Source organism: Oryctolagus cuniculus, chromosome 19 (assembly GCF_051225735.1).
Source record: "Oryctolagus cuniculus isolate XC-2025 breed Fujian yellow rabbit chromosome 19, ASM5122573v1, whole genome shotgun sequence".
In the NCBI taxonomy this organism is placed as follows: Eukaryota; Metazoa; Chordata; class Mammalia; order Lagomorpha; family Leporidae; genus Oryctolagus; species Oryctolagus cuniculus.
The window spans coordinates 68178701-68198726 of NC_142885.1; the positions used below are offsets into that span (position 1 = coordinate 68178701).

General features: G+C 62.5%; 1 protein-coding gene across 1 annotated transcript in view; it reads left to right on the top strand.

Moving 5' to 3' along the window:
• Positions 1–5661: 5661 nt before the first annotated feature.
• The window catches only part of PPL (periplakin), a 43385-nt gene continuing 29020 nt past the window's right edge, over positions 5662–20026 (top strand). The window contains exon 1 of the mRNA XM_051836139.3: positions 5662–5879. Within this exon, the coding sequence (XP_051692099.3) occupies positions 5818–5879 (62 nt within the window). The 5' untranslated portion in view covers positions 5662–5817. The remainder of the gene's footprint in view (positions 5880–20026) is intronic.

Genomic DNA, 20026 nt, shown 5'->3' on the forward strand with positions numbered 1-20026 from the left:
ATCCACCCATCCATCCATCCTCCCATCCATCCATCCCCCATCCATCCTCCCACCCATCCATCCATCCCCCACCCACCCATCCATCCATCCTCCACCCACCCATCCATCCATCCACCCATCTATCCATCCATCCATCCATCCATCCATCCTCCCACCCATCCGTCTGTTCATGCAGCGTTGACACTGAACACCCACTCTAAGCCAGGGACCCTGCCCGTGTTGGTAGAGGTGGGGACAAGAGCACTGGCTCCGACTGCAGGGTTTAAATCCTGGGTTCTCATTAACATCCTTGACCAGGCATCTAATCTCTTGGTGACCCGGGACCACAGCTGCCCATGGGGCCAGTCCAGTCTTTGTAGTGGCACTGGTTTCACGGTTGGGTGCTCCCGTGTAAACTCATCAGATTGTTCGCTTTAAGTACGTGCACTTGACGGCCTGTCCATCAACCTCACTCAAGCTGGAGGTTGCAGCGCCAGGCCCCTCAGCACAGAGCCTGGCACCCGGTGAGTGCTCAACAGCAGGTACTGTTTGTCACCTCACTGAGCCTTTTCGAGACGCCGTGGAGCTGGTGTCAGAACGTCCCCATTTTTCAGATGGGGAGACTGAGGTTCAGAGAGGCGACGACCTGTTCTCGGGGTCACAGATCCAGGGAACGGAGGGACTGGGATTTCCCCCACTTTATGGAGAGGTTGAGCTGCCCAGTGGAGGTGACACAGCCAGACACGTAGTAGGGCCAGGATTCAAACCCAGGGCAGCTTCCGCCTGAAACTTGAGTTGATTCTGTGTTCTGCCCCGTGACCCATCTCTCACTCAAGCCTAAAGGCTCTGGAGGAAATGGGGTCCTGACCTTCTGACCTGGGATATCCCCAGAGCTGTCACTTGTCACACCCCGACACTGGCCCAGAAATGCAGCCCCACTGGTCTGGGCAGTGGGCACTCTGGGGCGCGAGGAAGCAGGCCTGGGCAGGGAGGGGAAGCTGAGAGTTTTGGGATCGGGCTGGGCAGCCGGTCCTGCGGGGATCCAGGCCAGGCGGAGCGTGTCCGGCCCCACCCAGCTGCTGTCTCGGTTCTGACTGGGTGACCTCCTTGCCAGGCGGCCCTCACGTCCTGGACTGAGTGGCTAAGGCACAGTCCTGAGAAGCGGTATCCAGGGTTTGAGACAAGGTGTCTGCTGCTGAGGTCTGAGAGACGAAGCTGACCACCCAGCTGCACGGCACACCCCTGGGGCCAGGGCAGGCTGGCGGGGGTCAGGGGCATGGCTCCCGGGTGAAGCAACAGCGTGGGGCTGCCCAGCAGGCAGGGGCAGGCTGCCAGGGGCCCAGGCGGGTGGGGGCCTGAGTGCGTTCCCAGCAGGTGACTCAGGGCAGGCAGGGCGGTGAGTCACCGCGGACCCTCTCCTGCCCCTGCTGCCGGGGGCCGGCCTCCCCTCTGGTCCCAAGGGGAGGCTGTGGGAGCTCCCTGGGCCCCCGGCCCAGGGCTGAGCGTGAGTCAGTGCCTGTTGGCTGGAGTACCAGCAGGATTTTCCATCCCTCCCATTGTCCTGCAGGGAAAGTAAATACATGTTACAAAACGCGGGGTGAGGCCGGGCCAGTGACCCCCGGCCCCTCTGTCGCATGTACTCTGTACACATTGCTGCACACTCTGTGTTACAGAGAGGGACACTGAAGTCCAGAGTGGGAAAGCCACCTGCCCACGGTCACACAGGTTTCACAGCTGCATGTGTGGTACAGCCAGGGATCAAACCCAGGTCAGTTTCCAGATGAAGTCTGTGGGCCTTCCCCGGCCGCGTGTAGCCAGGGCCTGTGTAGAGACTGGCTTGTGGCTCATCTGTATTCCTCAGGCAGCCCCCAAGTCAGCCGCTTCAGTTCTCAGAGATAGGTGATTTCTAAAATGTAGTTCCTGGAGCCAGCGCTGTGGCTCAGAGGGTAAACCCACCGCCTGCAACATCGGTATCCCATACGGGCACCGGTTCAAGTCTGCTCCACTTCAGAGTTCCAGCTCCCTGCTAATGGCCTGGAAAAGCAGTGGAAGATGCCGCAAGTCCTTGGGCCCCTGCACCCACGTGGGTGACCTGGAAGAAGTGCCAGGCTCCTGGCTTCAGCCTGGCACAACCCCAACTGTCACAGCCATCTGGGGAGTGAGCCAGCAGATAGAAGGCCTCTCTCCATCTCTCCCTCTCACTGTGTAGCTGTACCTTTTAAGTGAATAAAAGTGAATTTTTAAAAATAAATAAATAGGCCGGCGCCGCGGCTCACTAGGCTAATCCTCCACCTGCGGCGCCGGCACACCGGGTTCTAGTCCTGGTCAGGGCACTGGATTCTGTCCCGGTTGCCCCTCTTCCAGGCCAGCTCTCTGCTGTGGCCAGGGAGTGCAGTGGAGGATGGCCCAAGTGCTTGGGCGCTGCACCCCGTGGGAGACCAGGATAAGTACCTGGCTCCGCAAAAAAAGAAAAAAATAAATAAAAATAAATAAATAAATGGAGATCCCTGGCCCTACCAGGACCCACACGAGCACGGTCTTGGAGGGGACCCTGGAGTCTGCACTTTGGTGCCTCCCAGGTGAGGGTGCGGCCGTGCCGCTGGGGACTGGAGAAGGGGCACGACATGGGAGGATGTGATGATGGCCTGAGCCTCAGGCCGGGGAGGAGAGAGCTCCAGTACCCACCATCCTGTCCTGTCCTGTGCCCGCCCCTCTCCCCAGGCCGAGGGAATGCTGCCCTTCTTGTTCCAAACTGGTTCAGGAGGCAGCAGCCCAGGGAACAGCGACAGCAAACAAGGAGGGTGTGGGTGACCCTGGGAACATGGCAGCCTCCTGCGGGCCAGCAGCTCGGGGTTCCAGGGGCCAGGGTTGCCTAGTAGCCAGGGTACCTGCTGACCTGGCAGGTGCTCTTTCTGTGGGGTTAACCATCTAGTGACCCCAAGAAAAGCAAACACCCCAGCCCTGGGCCTCCACACCCGCAGCAGTGGAGGGGATGAGTCATTTGGCACGGGAGGGCTCCAGGAATCCAAACAGATCCAGCTGCCCCAGAGGATGCACGGGGTGAGGACAGGGCGCCCCCCCACCCGCCCCGTGCATGGTGTCCACGTGTGTACACACGTGCTCTCACACACGCACACATGCAGCCGTGCCAGCTTGGGCTCTGAGCCCAGCTTTCAGAGTGCAGGGGGAGGGTGGTGACCATCAGAGCCCTCCCTAAATCCACTCATTCTCCTGGGCCTGGCCCCGCTGAATCAGCCCGAGCTGGGCCAGTTGCCCTGAGCCTGCGAGTCGGGGCCACAGAGGGTGGAGGTGGGCAAGGGTACAAGAGCTCAGGCGCTGGAGCAGGCTGACCAGGTACCAGCCCAGCTGGGCACTGGGCCTCGTGCCCATCCCTGGAAAGCGGGAGGACACAGCAGCCTCCTCCAGACGAGGCGGGAGTAGCTGGGGAGAATCAACCAGTGCAGACACAGAGACTGCCATGCTGCCCGGAACGAGCCCTTGGCACCCAGGGAGGGGCGCCCGTGACCAGCGCCCTGGCCGGCACCCAGCGGCTGAGTGCCAAGCCAGCTGAGCTGCCAGCCTGCGTTCCTTGGTCCAGTTCCCCTTCCAAAAAGCGGCCTTCACTTTCTAGGAGTTGTGAGGAGAGGGGACTTGGCAGTTCAGAGATGTCCAGAGTTTTGACTCCATCTGGAGGTCCTGTGATGGTTTGGAGACTCCTCCCCGTTGCCCCCACCCCAGTCCTACAAGCCGGTGGCCTGCAGCTGCACACGCCTCCCCCTCCCGTTCACAGAGGCCCTGCTAATGGCCAGGGGCCGGACTAAGGGACCAGCACACAGCGCCTCACCCTCGGACGTCGATGCTGTGTTTGTGCCCATTTCACAGAGGGAAACGGAGGCCGGGAGAGGCATGGTGGCTCACCTGTGTTCACACAGCTGAGAGGGTCTGAACAGGGATTCAAACTCAGGTCTGTCTACGCTGCCTGCTCTCCTTCCCCTGTGAAAATGCTGATCTTTCCCTGGCCTCTCCAGAGGGGACTCGAAGGTGACCGTGTCTCACGAATCCTTGCCCACGTCTGCCGCGCATTTACAAGCAAGTGGCATGCCCGCCTAGTTTCTCTCTCTCCCTCCCCCCAACACAGAGCGGGCATCGTAGACCCTCTCCTTTGCCCCTTGCTGTGGGCATCCACTCCACGTGTGGGTCTAGGCACACCGTCCGCACAGCTGTGGCTGCTTGTTTAACCTACCCCAGGGGTGAGCAGCTGGTTTCCAGAAAATCTACAAGGTTGCAGTGAACAGTCAAGGCAGACTTAGCACCCACACCAGTGCCCACCTGCCCAGAAAGGTGGGAGGGGGAAGAGTAAGGAAAGGGTCTCTGGGCACGGGCAGGGGAGGAGCAGAGCAGGAAACAAGCCCCCCGCTGTGGCCCATGGCCTGAGACTGAGCTGGGCTTTGGTTCTGGTAGCTGCAGGCCGCCTGTGTGCTGCAGCCCTGGCTCTTCTCTGACACCTGCCCCAGTGTCAGCTGGCTGGTGGGCGAGTCCCCAGGGTGCCCTCAGACCTAGGGAGGGGAGTCTCTTCAGAACGAGGGGTTGCTCAAGGCCTTACCTGCCCCACCTAGGGCAGCACCTGAGAGGGAGGCCAGGCAGGGCCGAGGTGGGGGGTTAGGTTTGGCGAGAGGTCTGTGCCTGGGCAGTAGCTGGCAGGGTCCCTCCCTCTTGGCTTTTCCCAGTGAGGTCCAGGACCGTGGGGGGATCTTGTCAAGTGATCAGACTCCTGAGCCCTTCTCCCAGGGTATGAAGGCCTGAAATCTGCATTTTACACACCCCCACACACCCCAGGCGCCGACGCACAGCAACTAGAGCCACTGTTCTCAGAGAGGTCCCCTGGCTGCACTCAGGGACGTTCCCAGACGTCTCGCATTGTCCTTGATCCTAACGAGGCCACCAGGCCCCTCAGCAAAGTCTCCAGTCTGAGTGTTCTGTTTTGCTTTTTTTTTTTTTAAGATTTATTTATTTATTTGAAAGTCAGAGTTACATAGAGAGAGAAGGAGAGAGAGAGAGAGAGAGAGAGAGAGAGAGGTGTCTTCATCCACTGGTTCACTCCCCAATTGGCCACAACAGCCAGAGCTGCGCCAATCCAAAGCCAGGAGCCAGGAGCTTCTTCCCGATCTCCCACACGGGTGCAGGGGCCCAAGCACTTGGACCATATTCCACTGCTTTCCCAGACCATAGCAGAGAGCTAGATCGGAAGTGGAGCAGTCAGGACTTGAACCGGCACCCATTTGGGTAACTGAGGCTAGGGGCGCTGGAACACGCACGTCGCCCAGGGGTCTCGGCCGACCCAGTGCGGAGGCAAGATCCGCACGTGGGCAGGGGCGTCCAGTGCCCCCTTTGCTGGGACCCACTGGCCATCCGGGTCGCACAGACACCGACAGCGGCCCTGTGAGGGGCGGAGCGGGGGACTGGGGACTCCAGATGCGGGTCGGCCGGAGCCGGAGCAGCGCCCGCGCCCAGAGCACTCAGGGCCCCCAGTCGGGGGGCGCGCAAGTCCCCGCGCGGAGGGCGGGGCCCCGCGCGTGCGGAGGCGGCCCGGGCGTCCCCGCCCCCGGCCCTGCGGGAGCCCCTCCCCGGAAAGGTGAAGCGCCACCTACCCGGGGAGCGGCCGCGGAGCGAGTGGCCGCCGGGCGCCCCGCCCCCGCGAGTAGTGCTGGGGTGCCGAGGGCGCGCAGCACTCGGGGCCGCCCGCCCGCCCGCGCCGCCGCCGCCGCCGCTCACCTGCACCCACAGCCCGCCCTCGGTGCGCGCCGGCCCGCCCGGCCCCCGCCGCTCCCCAGCGCCACCATGAACTCACTCTTCAGGAAGAGAAACAAAGGCAAATACAGCCCCAAGGTGCAGACCCGCAGGTGAGGAGGCGCCGCGGGGCGGGGGCCAGCGCCGGGTCCCCGAGGGGTCCCGGGGCTCACGGGTCTGGGAACCGAGCCAAGAGTGTGGGACGCGAGGGGTCGCTCGGCTGGGAAGAGGATGGGGTGGCATGGGCGAGCGCGTCCGAGGGGACACCGCTTGTGGCCCCCCGGGGTCCTCGGAGCGCAGGGGGCCTGGCTTTGAGGGCCTAGGGGGCGGGGAATTGAGACGGGGGTACCGGAAACCTGCGCCCCCCGGGCTGCTTTTGAGTCGGGCTGGAGACTGCGGCCGCAGGGGGCCCGAAGGCCGGGTCTAGAGGGGGTGTGCTGGGCCGGAGAGCGGAGCTGGGCTTGGAGGGCGCACACCTGCGGGTCTCGGAGCTCGCACAGGTGCTCCTGGCGTCGGGCAGGCTGCAGGTGGGGGTGGCGCGGGGGCGGGCCACCTGCTAGGCACTTCCCCGCACCTGCCAACCTGCGCTCGGGAGTCCCGCCCCGCCCCGAGGCCCTGGAGCGGAGGGCACAGGCCCGGCACCCTCTTGCTTGCCCGGGGAGCGCCAGGCAGGGCGCTGCGCGGTGGCTGGGTGGCGTCGGGCCGCCGCGGCCCTTCTTAGGGGTGTGGCTCCTTCCCCGCCCCCTCCCCCAGCCCCGAAACTGGCGGCGGCTCTGAGCGGCGGGTTCCCAGGGAGGCCTGGGAAAGGAATGACATGTCTCGATGTGTTTGTGCGCACAGGCAGCCCACGTCCGTTTTGATAAGCCGAATGCATTCGCTTAATAACCGGTTTGGGGAAGTCGGGGCAATTCTGAGATGAGGGAGGGGGAGGGAGTTGGCCCTGCCTTCTCCCCCTCGAGGGAAAACGGGGTAGGGGCGTTGGGTACAGAGATGGAGGCAGGCGGGGAGTAGGTGACCGGCACAGCCTCCTGGCTTGGGGTCCCCACTCCTCCTGCTGCCCTGTGGAGTCCCTGCAGTGCCGGGGGCGGCTCCTTATTCCCGGCAGGCCTCTGATGGCCCAGTGCAGGCGGGAACTCTGGGCTCGCGTCCCCCCCCCCCCCCCCCCCCGCGCCGCCCCTGCCATCAGCCTAGGCTGACCTGTTTGGCAGGTGCAGGCAAGCCTGGCCCTCAGTTTCCTTCCGTTCCAGCATCCTCAGACACCCCAGGAGTCGGGATCCCACCCACCCATCCCATAGCTCCCATTCCAGATGTTTGAAGCTCAGAGGCATCCCCCCCCCCCCCCGCCCCCGGTTCCCTCCTGTCTGTCACAGCCTCAGAGGCTGGGCAGGGCCCTGCGTGCTGTTCCTCCCTGGCCGTCCAGCTGGCTCTCATACCTCTCTGGGGGCCCAGCCAGTCGATGCGCTGTTCTCTCGGGCATTGCACAATCCTGTGCTCTGTGCCAGCCCCACACAACTGTTCTGTCCTCGCCACCACAAGACCTCCACACCTGCAGGCACCCCCACTCCAGGAGCTGGGCCAGGCTGCCCCTCATCCCCCGCAGCCCGCATCCCCAGAGGCCTGGGCTGGACCTCACACGGGTTAGCGTGAGTTGAGGCAAGTTGGGAGGGAGGCACCCCATCCCGCTGAGTGCGTGGGGCGAGCACTGACCGCTCCCTCCCTGCACTCCTGGCCAGAGGCAGCGCCCTCTGTCCTTGGCTTGCAGACCTCAGCTTGGGGGTGTCTGTGCAGGAAGCCTTCCTGGTTCTCTCCCAGGGTGGAGTGGAAGACCCTTGGTGGGGCTGCCGTGGCCTTGTGTTACCTGGCCCTGAGTGGGATGGCAGCCCTGTGTGCGGCCGGGTCTGCCACATCCTCTCCCAGCCCTGTGCATCCCTCTGCCAGGAGGTGGGGGCAGCCCTGCACCCCAGTCTCCCTCCCTTCAGCCTACTCCACGCTTCACCAGCCCTGTAACAAGCAGCCTGGGGCACCTGTGGCTCTAAGCTGTGTTCTTTCACCCTTAGTTTTCTGGGGCTCTCTGCCATTGAGATTCGGCTTGGCGGGGCGAGTGGGAGCTCGGGCCCAGGAAGCGGGACTCCCGGCTCCTCACCCTGGCTTTGCCACCTCCCCGGACCCTTCCCGAGCCTCAGTTTCCATTTCTGCAAAGCAGCGAAGAGGACAGTAAGAATCTGTCGCTTGGAGTCTCCGAGAGCAGCCTTGCCCTGGCACACAGGAAGTGCCCAGGTCAGGGTTGTCATCACATCCCAAGCCGGGGCACCTCCCGCCGTGAGCCCCAAGCCCCGTTAAGGAAGCCGCCCCTCCCTGCCAGCCGGGAGGGCCAGGACAGGGTGTGAACCCGTTGCTCCTGTCACCCTGGTTCCTAATGACAGGTGTGGGAGCAGGTGTTCACACCTGCGATAATGACAGGTCCCAGGGAAGCGTCCTGCAGGGAACCAGCTCCCACCCTCCCGGCTGTGTAACCTGGGACGGAGTTGGTCCTTCTGAGACTGTTCTCTCCCACCTGTAGCCTAGTGCCTGCCCGGAGTGCTGGCTGAGGGTTAAAGGAACGGGTGGAACGGGTTGAGGACAACAGGCAGCTGGGGTGATGGTAATTAGGGACTTGTGTGGATGTGTGCATGGGGCTGAGCTGGATGCATGGTGGGCAGGCTGAACGTGGAGGAGTCACTGACCGCTGCCTGCCTCTGAGTCGCTGGCGGGCACATCAGGGCGAAAGGCTAAGGTTAAGCTCACATGCACTGGTGGTTCCCTGACCCTGGAGACTCATGGGTGGGGCTGGGGACACACAGCAGGACAGGCTGGGTATCCAGGCCAGCTGTCCTTGTGCTCTGTGACCGGGCTGTGCTGTCAGGGTCAGCAGAGACCAAGGAGGCTGTCCCCAGCGCAGGGAGAGGTCTGACCCATCCTGGCCAAGGAGGGAGGGGCTGAGATGTGGCTCTGACGTCAGACTGCCCTATGTGTCTGTCTGACTCGGGCGGCACTTGGTCTCGCCACACCAGGTGAGCTTCCCCGTCAGCAAAATGGGACCCGTGGCGCCCCCATGTCCCCACGGGGGTCCTGGTGAACACCCAGCAGCCTGGCAGGTCTTGCAAGATAGTGCCGCCCTAGCGGGAGGAATCCTGCATGAGCAGCAGGGCCCCTGGCTTTGGGGTGCTGGCAGCCACCCCGGGTACCCTGGGCCTCTTGGTGGTTAGAGCGCAGGGTTTGGTGCTAGCAAAGTGTGAGTTCCAGCCCCAGCTGCGCCTCTGCTAGCTCTGTGACCTTGGGGAGGTCACTTCATGTCTCTGCCTCAATTTCTTCATCTGTGAGATGGGCATGAGAATAGCAACACCCCCCACCCCGAGCTGATGAGGCAGCAGGGTGGATCCGGAGCCATCCCATGACTGCTGTGGGTGCCCACGGCACTGAGCCCGGAGCTGGCTGGGCAGCAGACCCAGACAGACACAGGGACACACACGTGCCGAGGATCAGCGAGCGTGAGAGGCAGGAGCGATTTGTGGGAGGGCTGTGTCAACAGAGCCCATCCCTCTCTCCAACCAAATAATCACTGTGTCTCTCGGTCCAGCACCTACTGTGCGCCCGTTCTGGTCGCGTGCCCACCGGCCAGGGGTGTGTGTGTGTGTGCGCACCCCTTGCCCAGAGGGTGTCATTGAGGCTGACAGTAAAGGCACTCCCCTGGACCCGCCCATGCTGGGCCTGTGGTGGCTGTGTCTGGGGACGGCCCCAGACCCCCAGGCAGCTCCCACGTGCACCGGCAGCCTCCTGTGCCCCTCTGCCCACTCTGGACAGGCAGTCGCTTCAGGACAGCTGAGCCCTGCCTGTCGGAATGGCTGCTGTTGGGGGCTCAGGCATCATCTGGGTGATCCTGTGGGGACAGGGAGGCGTGGCCCTACTCACACCCCTTGGGCAGCACCTGAAGATGTTTGTGTGTGGAGGAGGGAGCGCCAGGAGGGCCCTGGGGGAGAGCTGTCATTGGGAGCATCTCCAGGCTCCTGGTCATGCGGGAAGACCCGGGGTTCCCAGAGCACGGCCTCGCTGCTCCAGGTGAGGCTGAGTGTTGCTGGTGCACCTGCCACCTTCCCAGCCTGGCCAGGCTCCTGCTGGGGTCTTCCGTGTGACAGGCTCCGACCCTGGCGCAGGAAGGACCTCTGCTGGCCCCTCACCACCCCACAGAGTGCCAGGTGCCCTGTCCAGTTGGGTTCTCACCTGGGGTAGCTTCCTTGGCTTGAGTGACAGTTCGAATCTGCCCCTTGGTGACCTCTGTCGCAGGATTTTGTTGTTGGGCCTCAAATAAACTGCTGTCCATCTGGTCCCTGGCAGAGCTGTGAGATTCAGGAATCAGGAAGCCCCCCCCCCCAAAAGAGGAGGCTCCCAGCACTGGCTGCCTGGAGAAGTTCGGTGCCCGCGTCGGCCCCTAGGTTCCAGCCTGGCCTTCTCTCTGTGGGCCCCCACTCCTCCCAGGCCCCGGCATCTTCCCCACGACAGCCTAGTCCCTTCTCCCCGTGGCAGCCAGGAAGCTCCCTGAAGCATGCGACCCTGGCCTGTCCCCAGCTCTCGAACCTCTGCTCCACATTCCGCTTTGCTTTCAGGCCCTGGGAGCCCTGCCCCGCCCAGCGGAAATGCCTCCCCTCACCCTCACCTCCGCACTGCCAATAGCCGGCCTGTGGCCTTCGCTCTCTCTGTTCCTCCTGCCTGCAGTGCCCTTCCCCCCTGGGCTCACCTCTCTTGTAGGGAGCCGCCCTCCACCTCACTGCTGGGGCAGACCCCCCCTTCTGTTGTCTCACCTGCTCTTTAGTCTACGGTGGCCAGATGGGGCGGATGGATGTCTGTGTCCTGGACATGGGCTGGTGTTGGATGGGTGGATGGAGCAACCCCGTGGGGGCTGCGAGGAGACGCCCCTGCCTCAGCTTATCCTGGGAGCTCGCGCTCGCCGTGGGGCTGCCTGAACCAAGGCAGGGTTGGGGCGATGGGGTTCTCCCTCGTGACCCTGTCTGCTGTGCAGGCATCCGTGTGCCAGGGAGGGGCGTAGCCAGGAGGGCTCCTGGAGGAGGAGTCCTCTGAGCAGTGGAGGGGGGTGAAGCGAGGGCATGGCCGGGATGGCACCGGGCTGTGACTGCATACGCTGACCTGTGCGAGCTCTGCCGTGTGAACCGCCAGCTTTGAGGCGCACAGAGCAGTAACGCGCCGGGTCCTGGGTGCAGCCGTGCGCGTGTGCTGAGCCACATGTCAGACGGCTTAGGTGGATGCTGGCAGCTCCGACGACGACGTCACCCTTCCTCTGCGGGGCTTTGAAGGGGTTGCCGGGGGGAGCAGGAGTCCACGGGACACTCGCAGCATGAGCACCTCAGCTGCAGCCTGGCGGGGGTGGAGCCCAGCATGGGGAGGAGCCCCACCAGGAGCACAATGCCTGTGTCTCCGGGTCCAGTCTGTAACAACAGAAAGGGGCTAGGGAGGACAGGGCCTTGGGTGGGAAAGGGGCTGAGGCCCGAGGAGCAGGGACAGAGGGCCAGCAGCCAGCTTCCAGAAGGTTCTGGGAGAAGCAGATAGAAGTCTCAGTGAGGAGGCAGCTGGGGAGGGGACAGGCTCTGGGAGGGTGGGGGCGTGCAGCCACAGCTGCTCTGAGATGGCCCCTCTGCGTCGGGAGTGGGCAGAGCAGCTGGCAGGGGTCTGAGCTGGCCCTGGGCAGGGGGCTCTGGTCTAGACTGGGCTGTCTCTAGAGGGGGCCACTCCACTGCTGCTGGCCTTGCCTTAGGGTCCTGGCTGGGCCGGCTACCTGGGCGGGGGATTCGGGCCCACACCTGCAGGGTTTCCGCTTCTCCCTCTTGGACGAGGCATTTTTGTTTTCAGCTAAAGGCTGAGGAAGGATTCTGAGTTTGTGCCACAAGCAGTGTAGCTCCAAGCCTGCTGCCCCCAGTGGGGACCTTGACTCTTCCCAGCTGTGAACCAGACCAGCAAACCACCGCACAGATCCAGGGCCTGGGGGTGACGTGGAGCGAGCCTGGGCAAGGGACCAGCAGTGCTGCCTTCCAGGCCCGACTGTGCCGCCTGCTGGCTGAGAAGCTGTTCCCATCCCTGCACATAGGCTCCTATACCCACCCCTATCCCGGTGACCAGCACATAGTAGGTTCTCAGTAACCATAGGCGATGGCTGTGTTGCCCAATCAATTGATCTGGGGTTTATGGAGCACCCCCTGTGCTGCCCCCCCCCACAAGCCTTCCTTCCTCTGGAGACCAAAGGGTTCGTCCTTCTCTGGGTCGGCCTTTACCTCTGTGGTGGGCCAGTCCTTCCCAGCCCTGGCTGCACATTAGAGTCACTGGGGGAGACTTAAGGTCACTGCCAGACCCCCATCCCAGGCCAAGGAAGGCAGAGTTCCCACGGGGGCAGCCCCGACATGCACAGGGGTGGGAGCCACACGCCTACCGACGGCTGTGCTGCCTCCTGCATAGGGGTTCTGGATCGGCTTTGCATTTCCAGAGGTGGTTACCCGACCTATCCTGTTCCGTCCTTCTCTCTCCTACCTTCCCGTGTTGCTGAGTTTCAGGTGTGTGTCTTTTTTTTTTTTTTTTTTAGATTTATTTTATTTACTTGAAAGTCAGAGTTACACAGAGAAAGAAGGAGAGACAGAGAGAGAGAGAGAGAGGTCTTTCACCCACTGGTTCACTCCCCAGTTGGCCACATCAGCCAGAGCTGTGCCGATCCAAAGCCAGGAGCCAGGAGCTTCTTCCAGGTCTCCCATGCGGGTGCAGGGGCCCAAGCACTTGGGCCATCTTGCACTGCTTTCCCAAGCCATAGCAGAGAGCTGGATGGGAAGTGGAGCAGCCGGGACTCGAACCAGTGCCCATATGGGATGCTGGCACTACAGGGAGTGGCTTTACCTGCTACACCATGGCGCTGGCCCCAGGTGTGTATTTTAAAATGGTGGAAGTCTAGGGAGGGTGTGTTTTGGTGTTTATACTGGAGAGTCTTTATCTTTTAGTAGAAGATTTTAACTTCTTCGTATTTATTGCAGTAATTGGTGTGTTTGGGCCCCTCCCACGGTGTTGTCCTGTTCACTCTGCTTTTCCTTTGTCTTTTTTCCTGCTGCTTATTGGATTGAGCCACGTTTTCACAATTCAGGTTAGGCTTTAATGCCTGGATGGGACAGTGGATGAAGATGCGCTGACCTAGGCGATCTGGAATCTGCATGATGACAGTCATCGGGGTGTTTTCCTTCACCCTACCCTCAGCCTTTAAGTGCTGGGCAATAAGGACTTAGTCATCTTGTGAGGCCCCTTCTGCAGCCCTAATTCCAGGTCTTGCGTTAGCTTGGGGCTCAATACGTAGGTGTTAAATTGAGCAGAATTTTATAACGTGTCAACAATTCGTATCTCGGGGCCTTGTTCATGGAGGGGGTTCCTGTCCCCAGGGCCTGTGAGAGAGGCAGGAGAGATGACAGGGAGTGGTCGGGGCTGCAGCAGTCACTGGCATTGACCCTGTGACCTTGAGCCTGCACACAAGGTGCTGTGACAGCCCTGCCTGGAGCAGAGAGGGGGCCCGTGTCACACACCGGGCAGGCAGGGGGTCTGTCAGTGCCACGCCCTTCTTCCTGAGCACCCCGCGGGGTGGGGGTGGGGGAGGACAGGGCGGGAACCCTTGTGGCACCTTGGGAGAATGACTCGGCCTCAGTTTACCACGGCTGATTGTTACCCAACTGCCGGGATTAAGTCAATCACCGCACCTCACCCTGTTGTCACATGCCCTGAAGTCCCCTGTTGCTTTGCCCACAGTGGGGGCAGTGTGAGTACCGACGTCCCCCTTGTACCGAGGAGGTGACGTTGGACCTGGTTGCTTGGGGTCGAATCCCGGTGCTGCCGGTTGCAGCTCTGTGGCCTCGGCCGGTTGCTTGACCTCTCTGAGGCTGGCTTACCTTCTCGCAGGAAACAGCGCATAGGCGTCGCAGCCCATTGTTCAGCCCCCAGCCTCCGTAGGCCTGGCCCCCTGCCCCAAGGCGAGTCGATTCCTGCTGGCCAGGGGTTGAGGGCCTACCTGGTGGCCCAGCGTCTCTAACGATGCCGACGCCACCGGGGCTGGGAGGATTCAGCCGGTGGGCATCTGGTGGGTGCTCTCCGTGTTTTCTTGTTGCCACTCGGCAGTCACCTCCTGAGCGCCTATGGTGTGCTGGGCACCGGCTGGGAGCCTGAGCGTTTGCTCCCTCCAGGCTCTGATTAATGAAGGAGAGGAATGGGACCCTCCAGCCCCAGAGGTCAGCCTCCCAGCAGACCTGGGAGGCTCCCAGAAGAGGTGCCGCCAGGCCCCTTCTCTGGCTCCTGGGCAGGGGTGTGTCTGTGTGCATGCCACACATTCCTGCACCGGTGCCCGCCCCCATCCAGAGTTAACCCAGAGGGAGGATGGAGGGCCGACGTGGGGATGGACTCAGGCCCTGTCTCCACACACGGAAAGAGAGCAAGGCCAGGCTGGGACGTGGGGATGGACTCAGGCCCTGTCTCCACACACGGAAAGAGAGCAAGGCCAGGCTGGGACCCCACAGGGGCCCCACTGGGCGCAGCTGGGAGCCCTGTGTGTGTCCACGTGGCAGGTGTGGTGAGCTACGGCAGAGGCATTGACTCAGCGTCCTGGGGCCAGGCGTGGGGAGGCACACAGGTGCTCTGAGCGCTGATGGCCGTCTCCGGTGCCTTGGAACCCCCTGCCGTCTGCTGTGCCAGCCGGGGACCCCGAGTCACACGAGTTGGGCTTAGAACACACTTGTACATGCCGCACACACGCCTGTGCGCTGGCTGTGGAGGGTGTGAAATGAAGACATGAGCGTGTTGTAAGTATGCTAAGGTGAATACAATCTAAGAATTAAGCTCCCTGGCGCCTGCTTATTCACGTGACTGTGGGGGAATCTGACTTAGAAACGCGGCTGGCGCTCTGTACTGAGGGCCTTGAACACAGGCCCCGAGCCCCCCTCAGGGCCGCGGCCCCCGCCGAGCCTGCCTTCAGGGTCACACGGAGGGGCGGAGCGAGCAGGTGCAGCGCCTCACTGCAGGTGCTCCGCAGTGTTGTCCCGCGGTTGGCGAGCGAGCTCTGCCGGCGGTGTGGACAGAGCCCCTGAGCCCTCGGCGGACGGCCGTGTCCGGAGTGCTTCGCAAGGGCCACCTCCTTGATGGGTTCTTACCCCCACTTCCCAGATGAAGAAACTGAGGTGCAGAGGGGCATCGTTAGAGCCTCTGCAGAGCCCGTGCCCGGGTTGAGCTGCGGCACGGTCTGTGCTTTGTCCCCCCAAGCCTGGCTGCCTCAGTTTCCCCCCCTCGCTGAGGCAGAGTAGAGGAGGATGGGGCAGCTGTGCATGTGGTGTGGACCGGCAGAGCGGAAGGCACCCCGACTCCGGCAGCTCCCCTCCCTGTCCCTGCTGGTGGAGGGCTGGCCGCTCTGGGCAGGGGCCGGCGCTGGGGACCAGGGCTGCCCTCTCCCCAGCTTTCTCTCATGTCATCCAAGCACTGCCAAAGCTCTGACAGGGGGGAGCGGGCAGCTGTTGCCTTGGACCAGGCAGGAGGCAGAGACGTCATCATCGGACCAGGCAGGAGGTAGAGACGTCGCCGACCCAGGTGGAGGCCCCAGGGCAGGTGGAGGAAGACACGGGGCGGGGGAGGGGGGAGAGGGGGCTGTTCACAGGTGGATCCAGGCGGTGAGGTAGGGCTCTGCGGTTCTGCTGGAGTGGCTGGGTGGAGTGACCAGGTGGATGAGGGCCTCCTTGCCCTCCGTCCTGTGGCTCCGCTCCTCAGAGCGGGGGACCCAGCCTGTGCCCGGCGCATCCTTCAACCTGCTGACTGAATCTCTAGCCTGAACCAAGCACCGGCCTGGGCTGTGCATTGCTCCCAGCCGGGCCTGGGGGTCAGTGAGCTGGGGTCCCGCGCCCCCCAGCAGCCTCTTCACCTGTGTGCAGGCAGCCACCTCTCCCACACATGCTGCAGGAGGTCTCTCCAGAGGTCCCCTTGCAAGCCGTCCAGGCCCGGGCAAGGTGGCACTGGCAAGGCAGAACCACGGTGTCTTGGCTTGTGCCGGCATCTGTCTCGCCTTGTGCTGGGATCATTGTGATTGACGCGGGCAGCCTGGGGTCTTTTTTTAGCTCCTGGATTGCAGAGGGTTCTGACTACAGGCCTTGGCTGCTGGCTTTTAAATTTGCTCCTTAAGTGGAGCCAATCCTGCGTGGTGAGCCCAAGTTGAAGAGCAGCCCGGCTCGCTCGTGAGGTGCCACTGACACCTGCTGTCCCCGTTCCCCCCAGGCTCACTCGTGAGGTGCCACTGACACCTGCTGTCCCCGTTACCCCCAGCCCTGGAGGCGCGGGCCGTGATGCGTCCATCTTACAGATGGGGACACTGAGGCTCAGGAGGCTAAGTGATTGACAGCACCCTAGGAACAGAGCCAGGATTGACACCCAGGCCATCTGACTTAGGTCTGCAAGCTCTTGGGCACTGGGCTTTGCTGCCCTTGGGTGGGGAGCCAGTGTCCCCCGAGACACCAGTGTCCCCCGAGACACTGGGGTGTTCCTGAGCCTGTGTGCGGTGTCAGGAGCCACCTGTTGCTGGCCCCTCTGGCCAGCATCCTTGTGGGTTCTCCCAGTCCTGGGCCTCACCCGGGCTCACACAGAGCTGGCTCCGAGTCCCAGCTGCCCTCCTGGCTGCTGGCCTCTGAGGCGTCAGCTCCTCCCCTGGGCGGCAGACCCCACGTCGTTTGTGGCTCCCAGGCCCTCCCCCCACCCAGAGCTTCTCTGGCCCAGAATTGTCCTAGGGACACAAAGAGGCACCTGTTCTGGGCTGGAGGCTGTGGGCTCAGACCCAGGAAGCTCTGGTCCACTCTGTCCCCAGGTGGCCTCCTGGCCTCCCTCCCTGTCCCAGGAGAAGAAAGCAAAGGTGGTTTCAACAAAAGCAGCCTGGACCTGCTGTGACACCCACCGAACTCCCAAAACCCACAGGGAGCCCTTGAGCCTGGCCTGACCTGAGCTCATTCCCAGGACTCTCTAGGCCTGGGCCCCCAGCCAGGCCCTGCCCCCTGTCTGGTCTCCGGCCAGGCCAGGGCCTTCTCGGGGCCTCAACACCCCACCTGTTCTCTGCCTGCCCCCTGTGCACACCCTGAACATTGCTGGTCACTGACGGCATCGGCTCCTCTCGGGATTGGCCGGAAACCCTGGGAGCCAGGAAGGAAGCTGTCTCTACGCCAGTCTGTAAGCGGCGCCGACTCCTCCAGCCTGCTGCCCCTGCCCCCTGCCCCCAGTGTCCCCTCTCTGCTCCTCAGCCCCTCTGCAGTCTGCTGCACCAGGCGCAGGCCCTCAGCCTTCCCCGTCTTCCGGAACCCTCACACTTGGGAAGCAGCCTGGCCAGGTGCTCTGTGGAGCAGCCCTCGTGTGGGCCCTGTCTGCTGGGTCCCTGGGATGAGATGGGACGTGCGTCCTTGGGAGGGAGGTCGTGTCCTCCCTGGTGATGGTGTCAGCCGCGCCTTGATGCTGATACATCCTGGGGCATTAACCTTGATCTCTGAAGTGATTGTTTTTAAAATCAGCGTACCTGGGCCAGTGCCATGGCACAGCACTGTGGCACTGCCAGTCCGTATGGGTGTCATTTGAGTCCCTGCTGCCTTACTTCTGATCCAGCTCCCTGCTAATGCACCTGGGAAAGCAGCGGAGGATGGCCCCTGCACCCGCCTGGGAGACCTGGAAGAGGCTCCTGGCTTTGGGTCAGCTCAGCACCGGCCATTGCGGCCATCTGGGGAATGAACCAGCAGATGGAAGACCTCTCACTGTCTCTCTGCCTCCCCTCTGTAACTCTTTCAAATAAATACATGAATCTTTAAGAAAGATAAAGTTAACCAAAAGAAATCAATGCACCTTAAAAATTTTCGTGTATTTAAGAGGCAGAGAGACACACAGAGCTTGCATCGACTGCTTTAGGCCCACGGCAGCTGGGGCTGGGTGGGGGCTGGAGCCAGGGCATAGGAGCCCCATCCAGGTCTCCCACTTGGGCAGCAGGACCCCCACTTGAGCCCCCAGGGACTGTGCTGGCAGGAAGCTGGAGTCAGGAGCCGGAGGCGCGAGACGGCCACCTCTTACCACTTGTTCTCAGGGCCCCAGGAGAGAAGGGGATCTGAGCCCCCCGTGCGGTTTAGGGAACAGCTGTCAGGGCTCGTTTCGTGTCAGTGGGGATCCCCCAGGGAGGGACAGCGCAGAGCACCTGGGTGCTGTTGCCACTGTGGGAGCCCCGTGCTGCCCTGGGTGCTCCACATACCTGCGTGTACCAGTGCTCTTTGTCACGCCTCCTCTCCTGTGTGTCGGGCAGTTCTGGGCCTGGCGGAATAGCCACCTGTGAGCATAAACCATCTCAAATCTGCTGTGGGGCCCCTAGGGCTGCTCTGAATCCCCCCCTGGGTTTTTGAAACCCAAGTTGTCTTTGAAACTTGATTTGCGTTTTGCAGAAGCAACCCTGACCCTCTCTCCCCGCACCCAGCCCCCAGCCTCGCTGCTTAACTAGGTCCTGGATTCATTGTTCCCATCTCACAGATGATGCCACTGAGGCTCCGAGATACCAAGTAGCTCCACCAGGGTCCTGCTGCTGGTTGGTGCGGGTGGAACGAGAGCCCTGTCCGAGTGCGGATGCCGTAGTCTCTGCCCTGCCCGGCTGGCCCCTGCCCGACCCTGGCAGGTGTTGGCTTCCAGGGCCCCGGGTTGCTCATGTGGGTAATGAGCAGGTGTGCCGCATGGCTTCCTGCATCCGCAGGTGCTTCCCACTGAGCTTCCGGGGAGGAGGGGGAGGCTGGGTGTGGCCTCGGGCGCTCGGCCCCTCCTCTCTCTGTCTTACCCTGCTTGCCTGGTGGTTGCTGTCTATGTGGGTCCCACATCCGGCAGCCCTGGTGAAAAGCCGGACCAGCCGGGCCAGTTCCCAGCAGGCTGGGATCTGTGCCCCTCCCTGCGGTGCCCGCCCCACCTGCATTCCTGAGCTCCTGGCATGGGGCTGTGGCTCTCGGGCTCTCACGGGCACATGCCGGACCCTTTGAGGTGTCCCACTTGGGGCCCAAAGCCAGAGGGTGAGGGTGCTGAGTCGACCTTGGGAGGCCTGGATTAGAATCCCAGCTTCCTGGCCCTGGGCTGCAACCCAGCCCAGTGTCACGTGGCTTTGTGCCTTAGTTTCCCCAGCTGTCCACCAGGGAGGACATGTTGAGCCCTGGGCAGGGCCAGCAGCCCTCTCTCAGTGCCTGCCTGCATCTTCTGGGTGGCCGAGAGGCACCCAGAGCTGGAGTGGTCTCCCTGCAAAACGGGCTGAGGCAGGACCGGAGTGAGGGCGTGGGAAGCAGCCACGGACCCCGCCTGTGACCGGGCGCTGGGCTTGCTGGGTGGCGGCTCCGGCGTGGAGCAGCACAGGCTCACCTGCAGGGTGCGGTTCCGGTTCCAGCCACGTTAGAGCTGTCATTCCCCCTCGAGCTGGTGCTCCCAGGCCCCGGCGACGTCATGAACTCCCTGCTTCTACGGCTTTGCCCCTGCGGCGTGTCACAGAAATGGGGCCCCTCAGCACGTGGTCTGTACCCAGCTTCTTCCTCCCTGTAGCATCCCTGCTGTAGCACATGCCAAGGGCTTTGCTCCTTTTTTAAAAGACTGGTTGGGGGCCAGCATTGTGGCGTAGCGGGTTAGGCCGCCGCCTGTGATGTCAGCATCCCATACGGGCGCCAGATCGAGACCTGCTGGCTCTGCTTCTGACCCAGCCCCCTTGGAGCTCTTGGGAAGGCAGTGGACGGTGGCCCAAGTCCTTGGAGCCCTGCTCCCATGTGGGAGACCCGGACGAAGCCCCTGATTCTTGGCTTCAGCCTGGTGCAGTCCTGGCTGTTGAAGCCATTTGGGGAGTGAGCCAGTGTACCAGTGTATGAAAGATACCTCTCTTTCTCTTGCTCGATCCCCCCCCCCCATATATAATCTGTAATTCTGACTTTCAAATAAATAAATCTTTTTTAAAAATTGGTTGAGGGCTGGTGCTGTGGCATAGTGGGTAAAGCCCCAGCCTGTAGTGTCGGCATCCCATATGAGCACCGGTTCAAGTCCTGGCTGCTCCACTTCTGATCCAGCTCTCTGCTATGGCCTGGGAAAGCAGTAGAAGATGGTCCAAGTCCTTGGGCCCCTGTACCCACGTGGGAGACTGGGAAGAAGCTCCTGGCTCCTGGCTTCTGATAAGCTCAGCTCTGGCCAT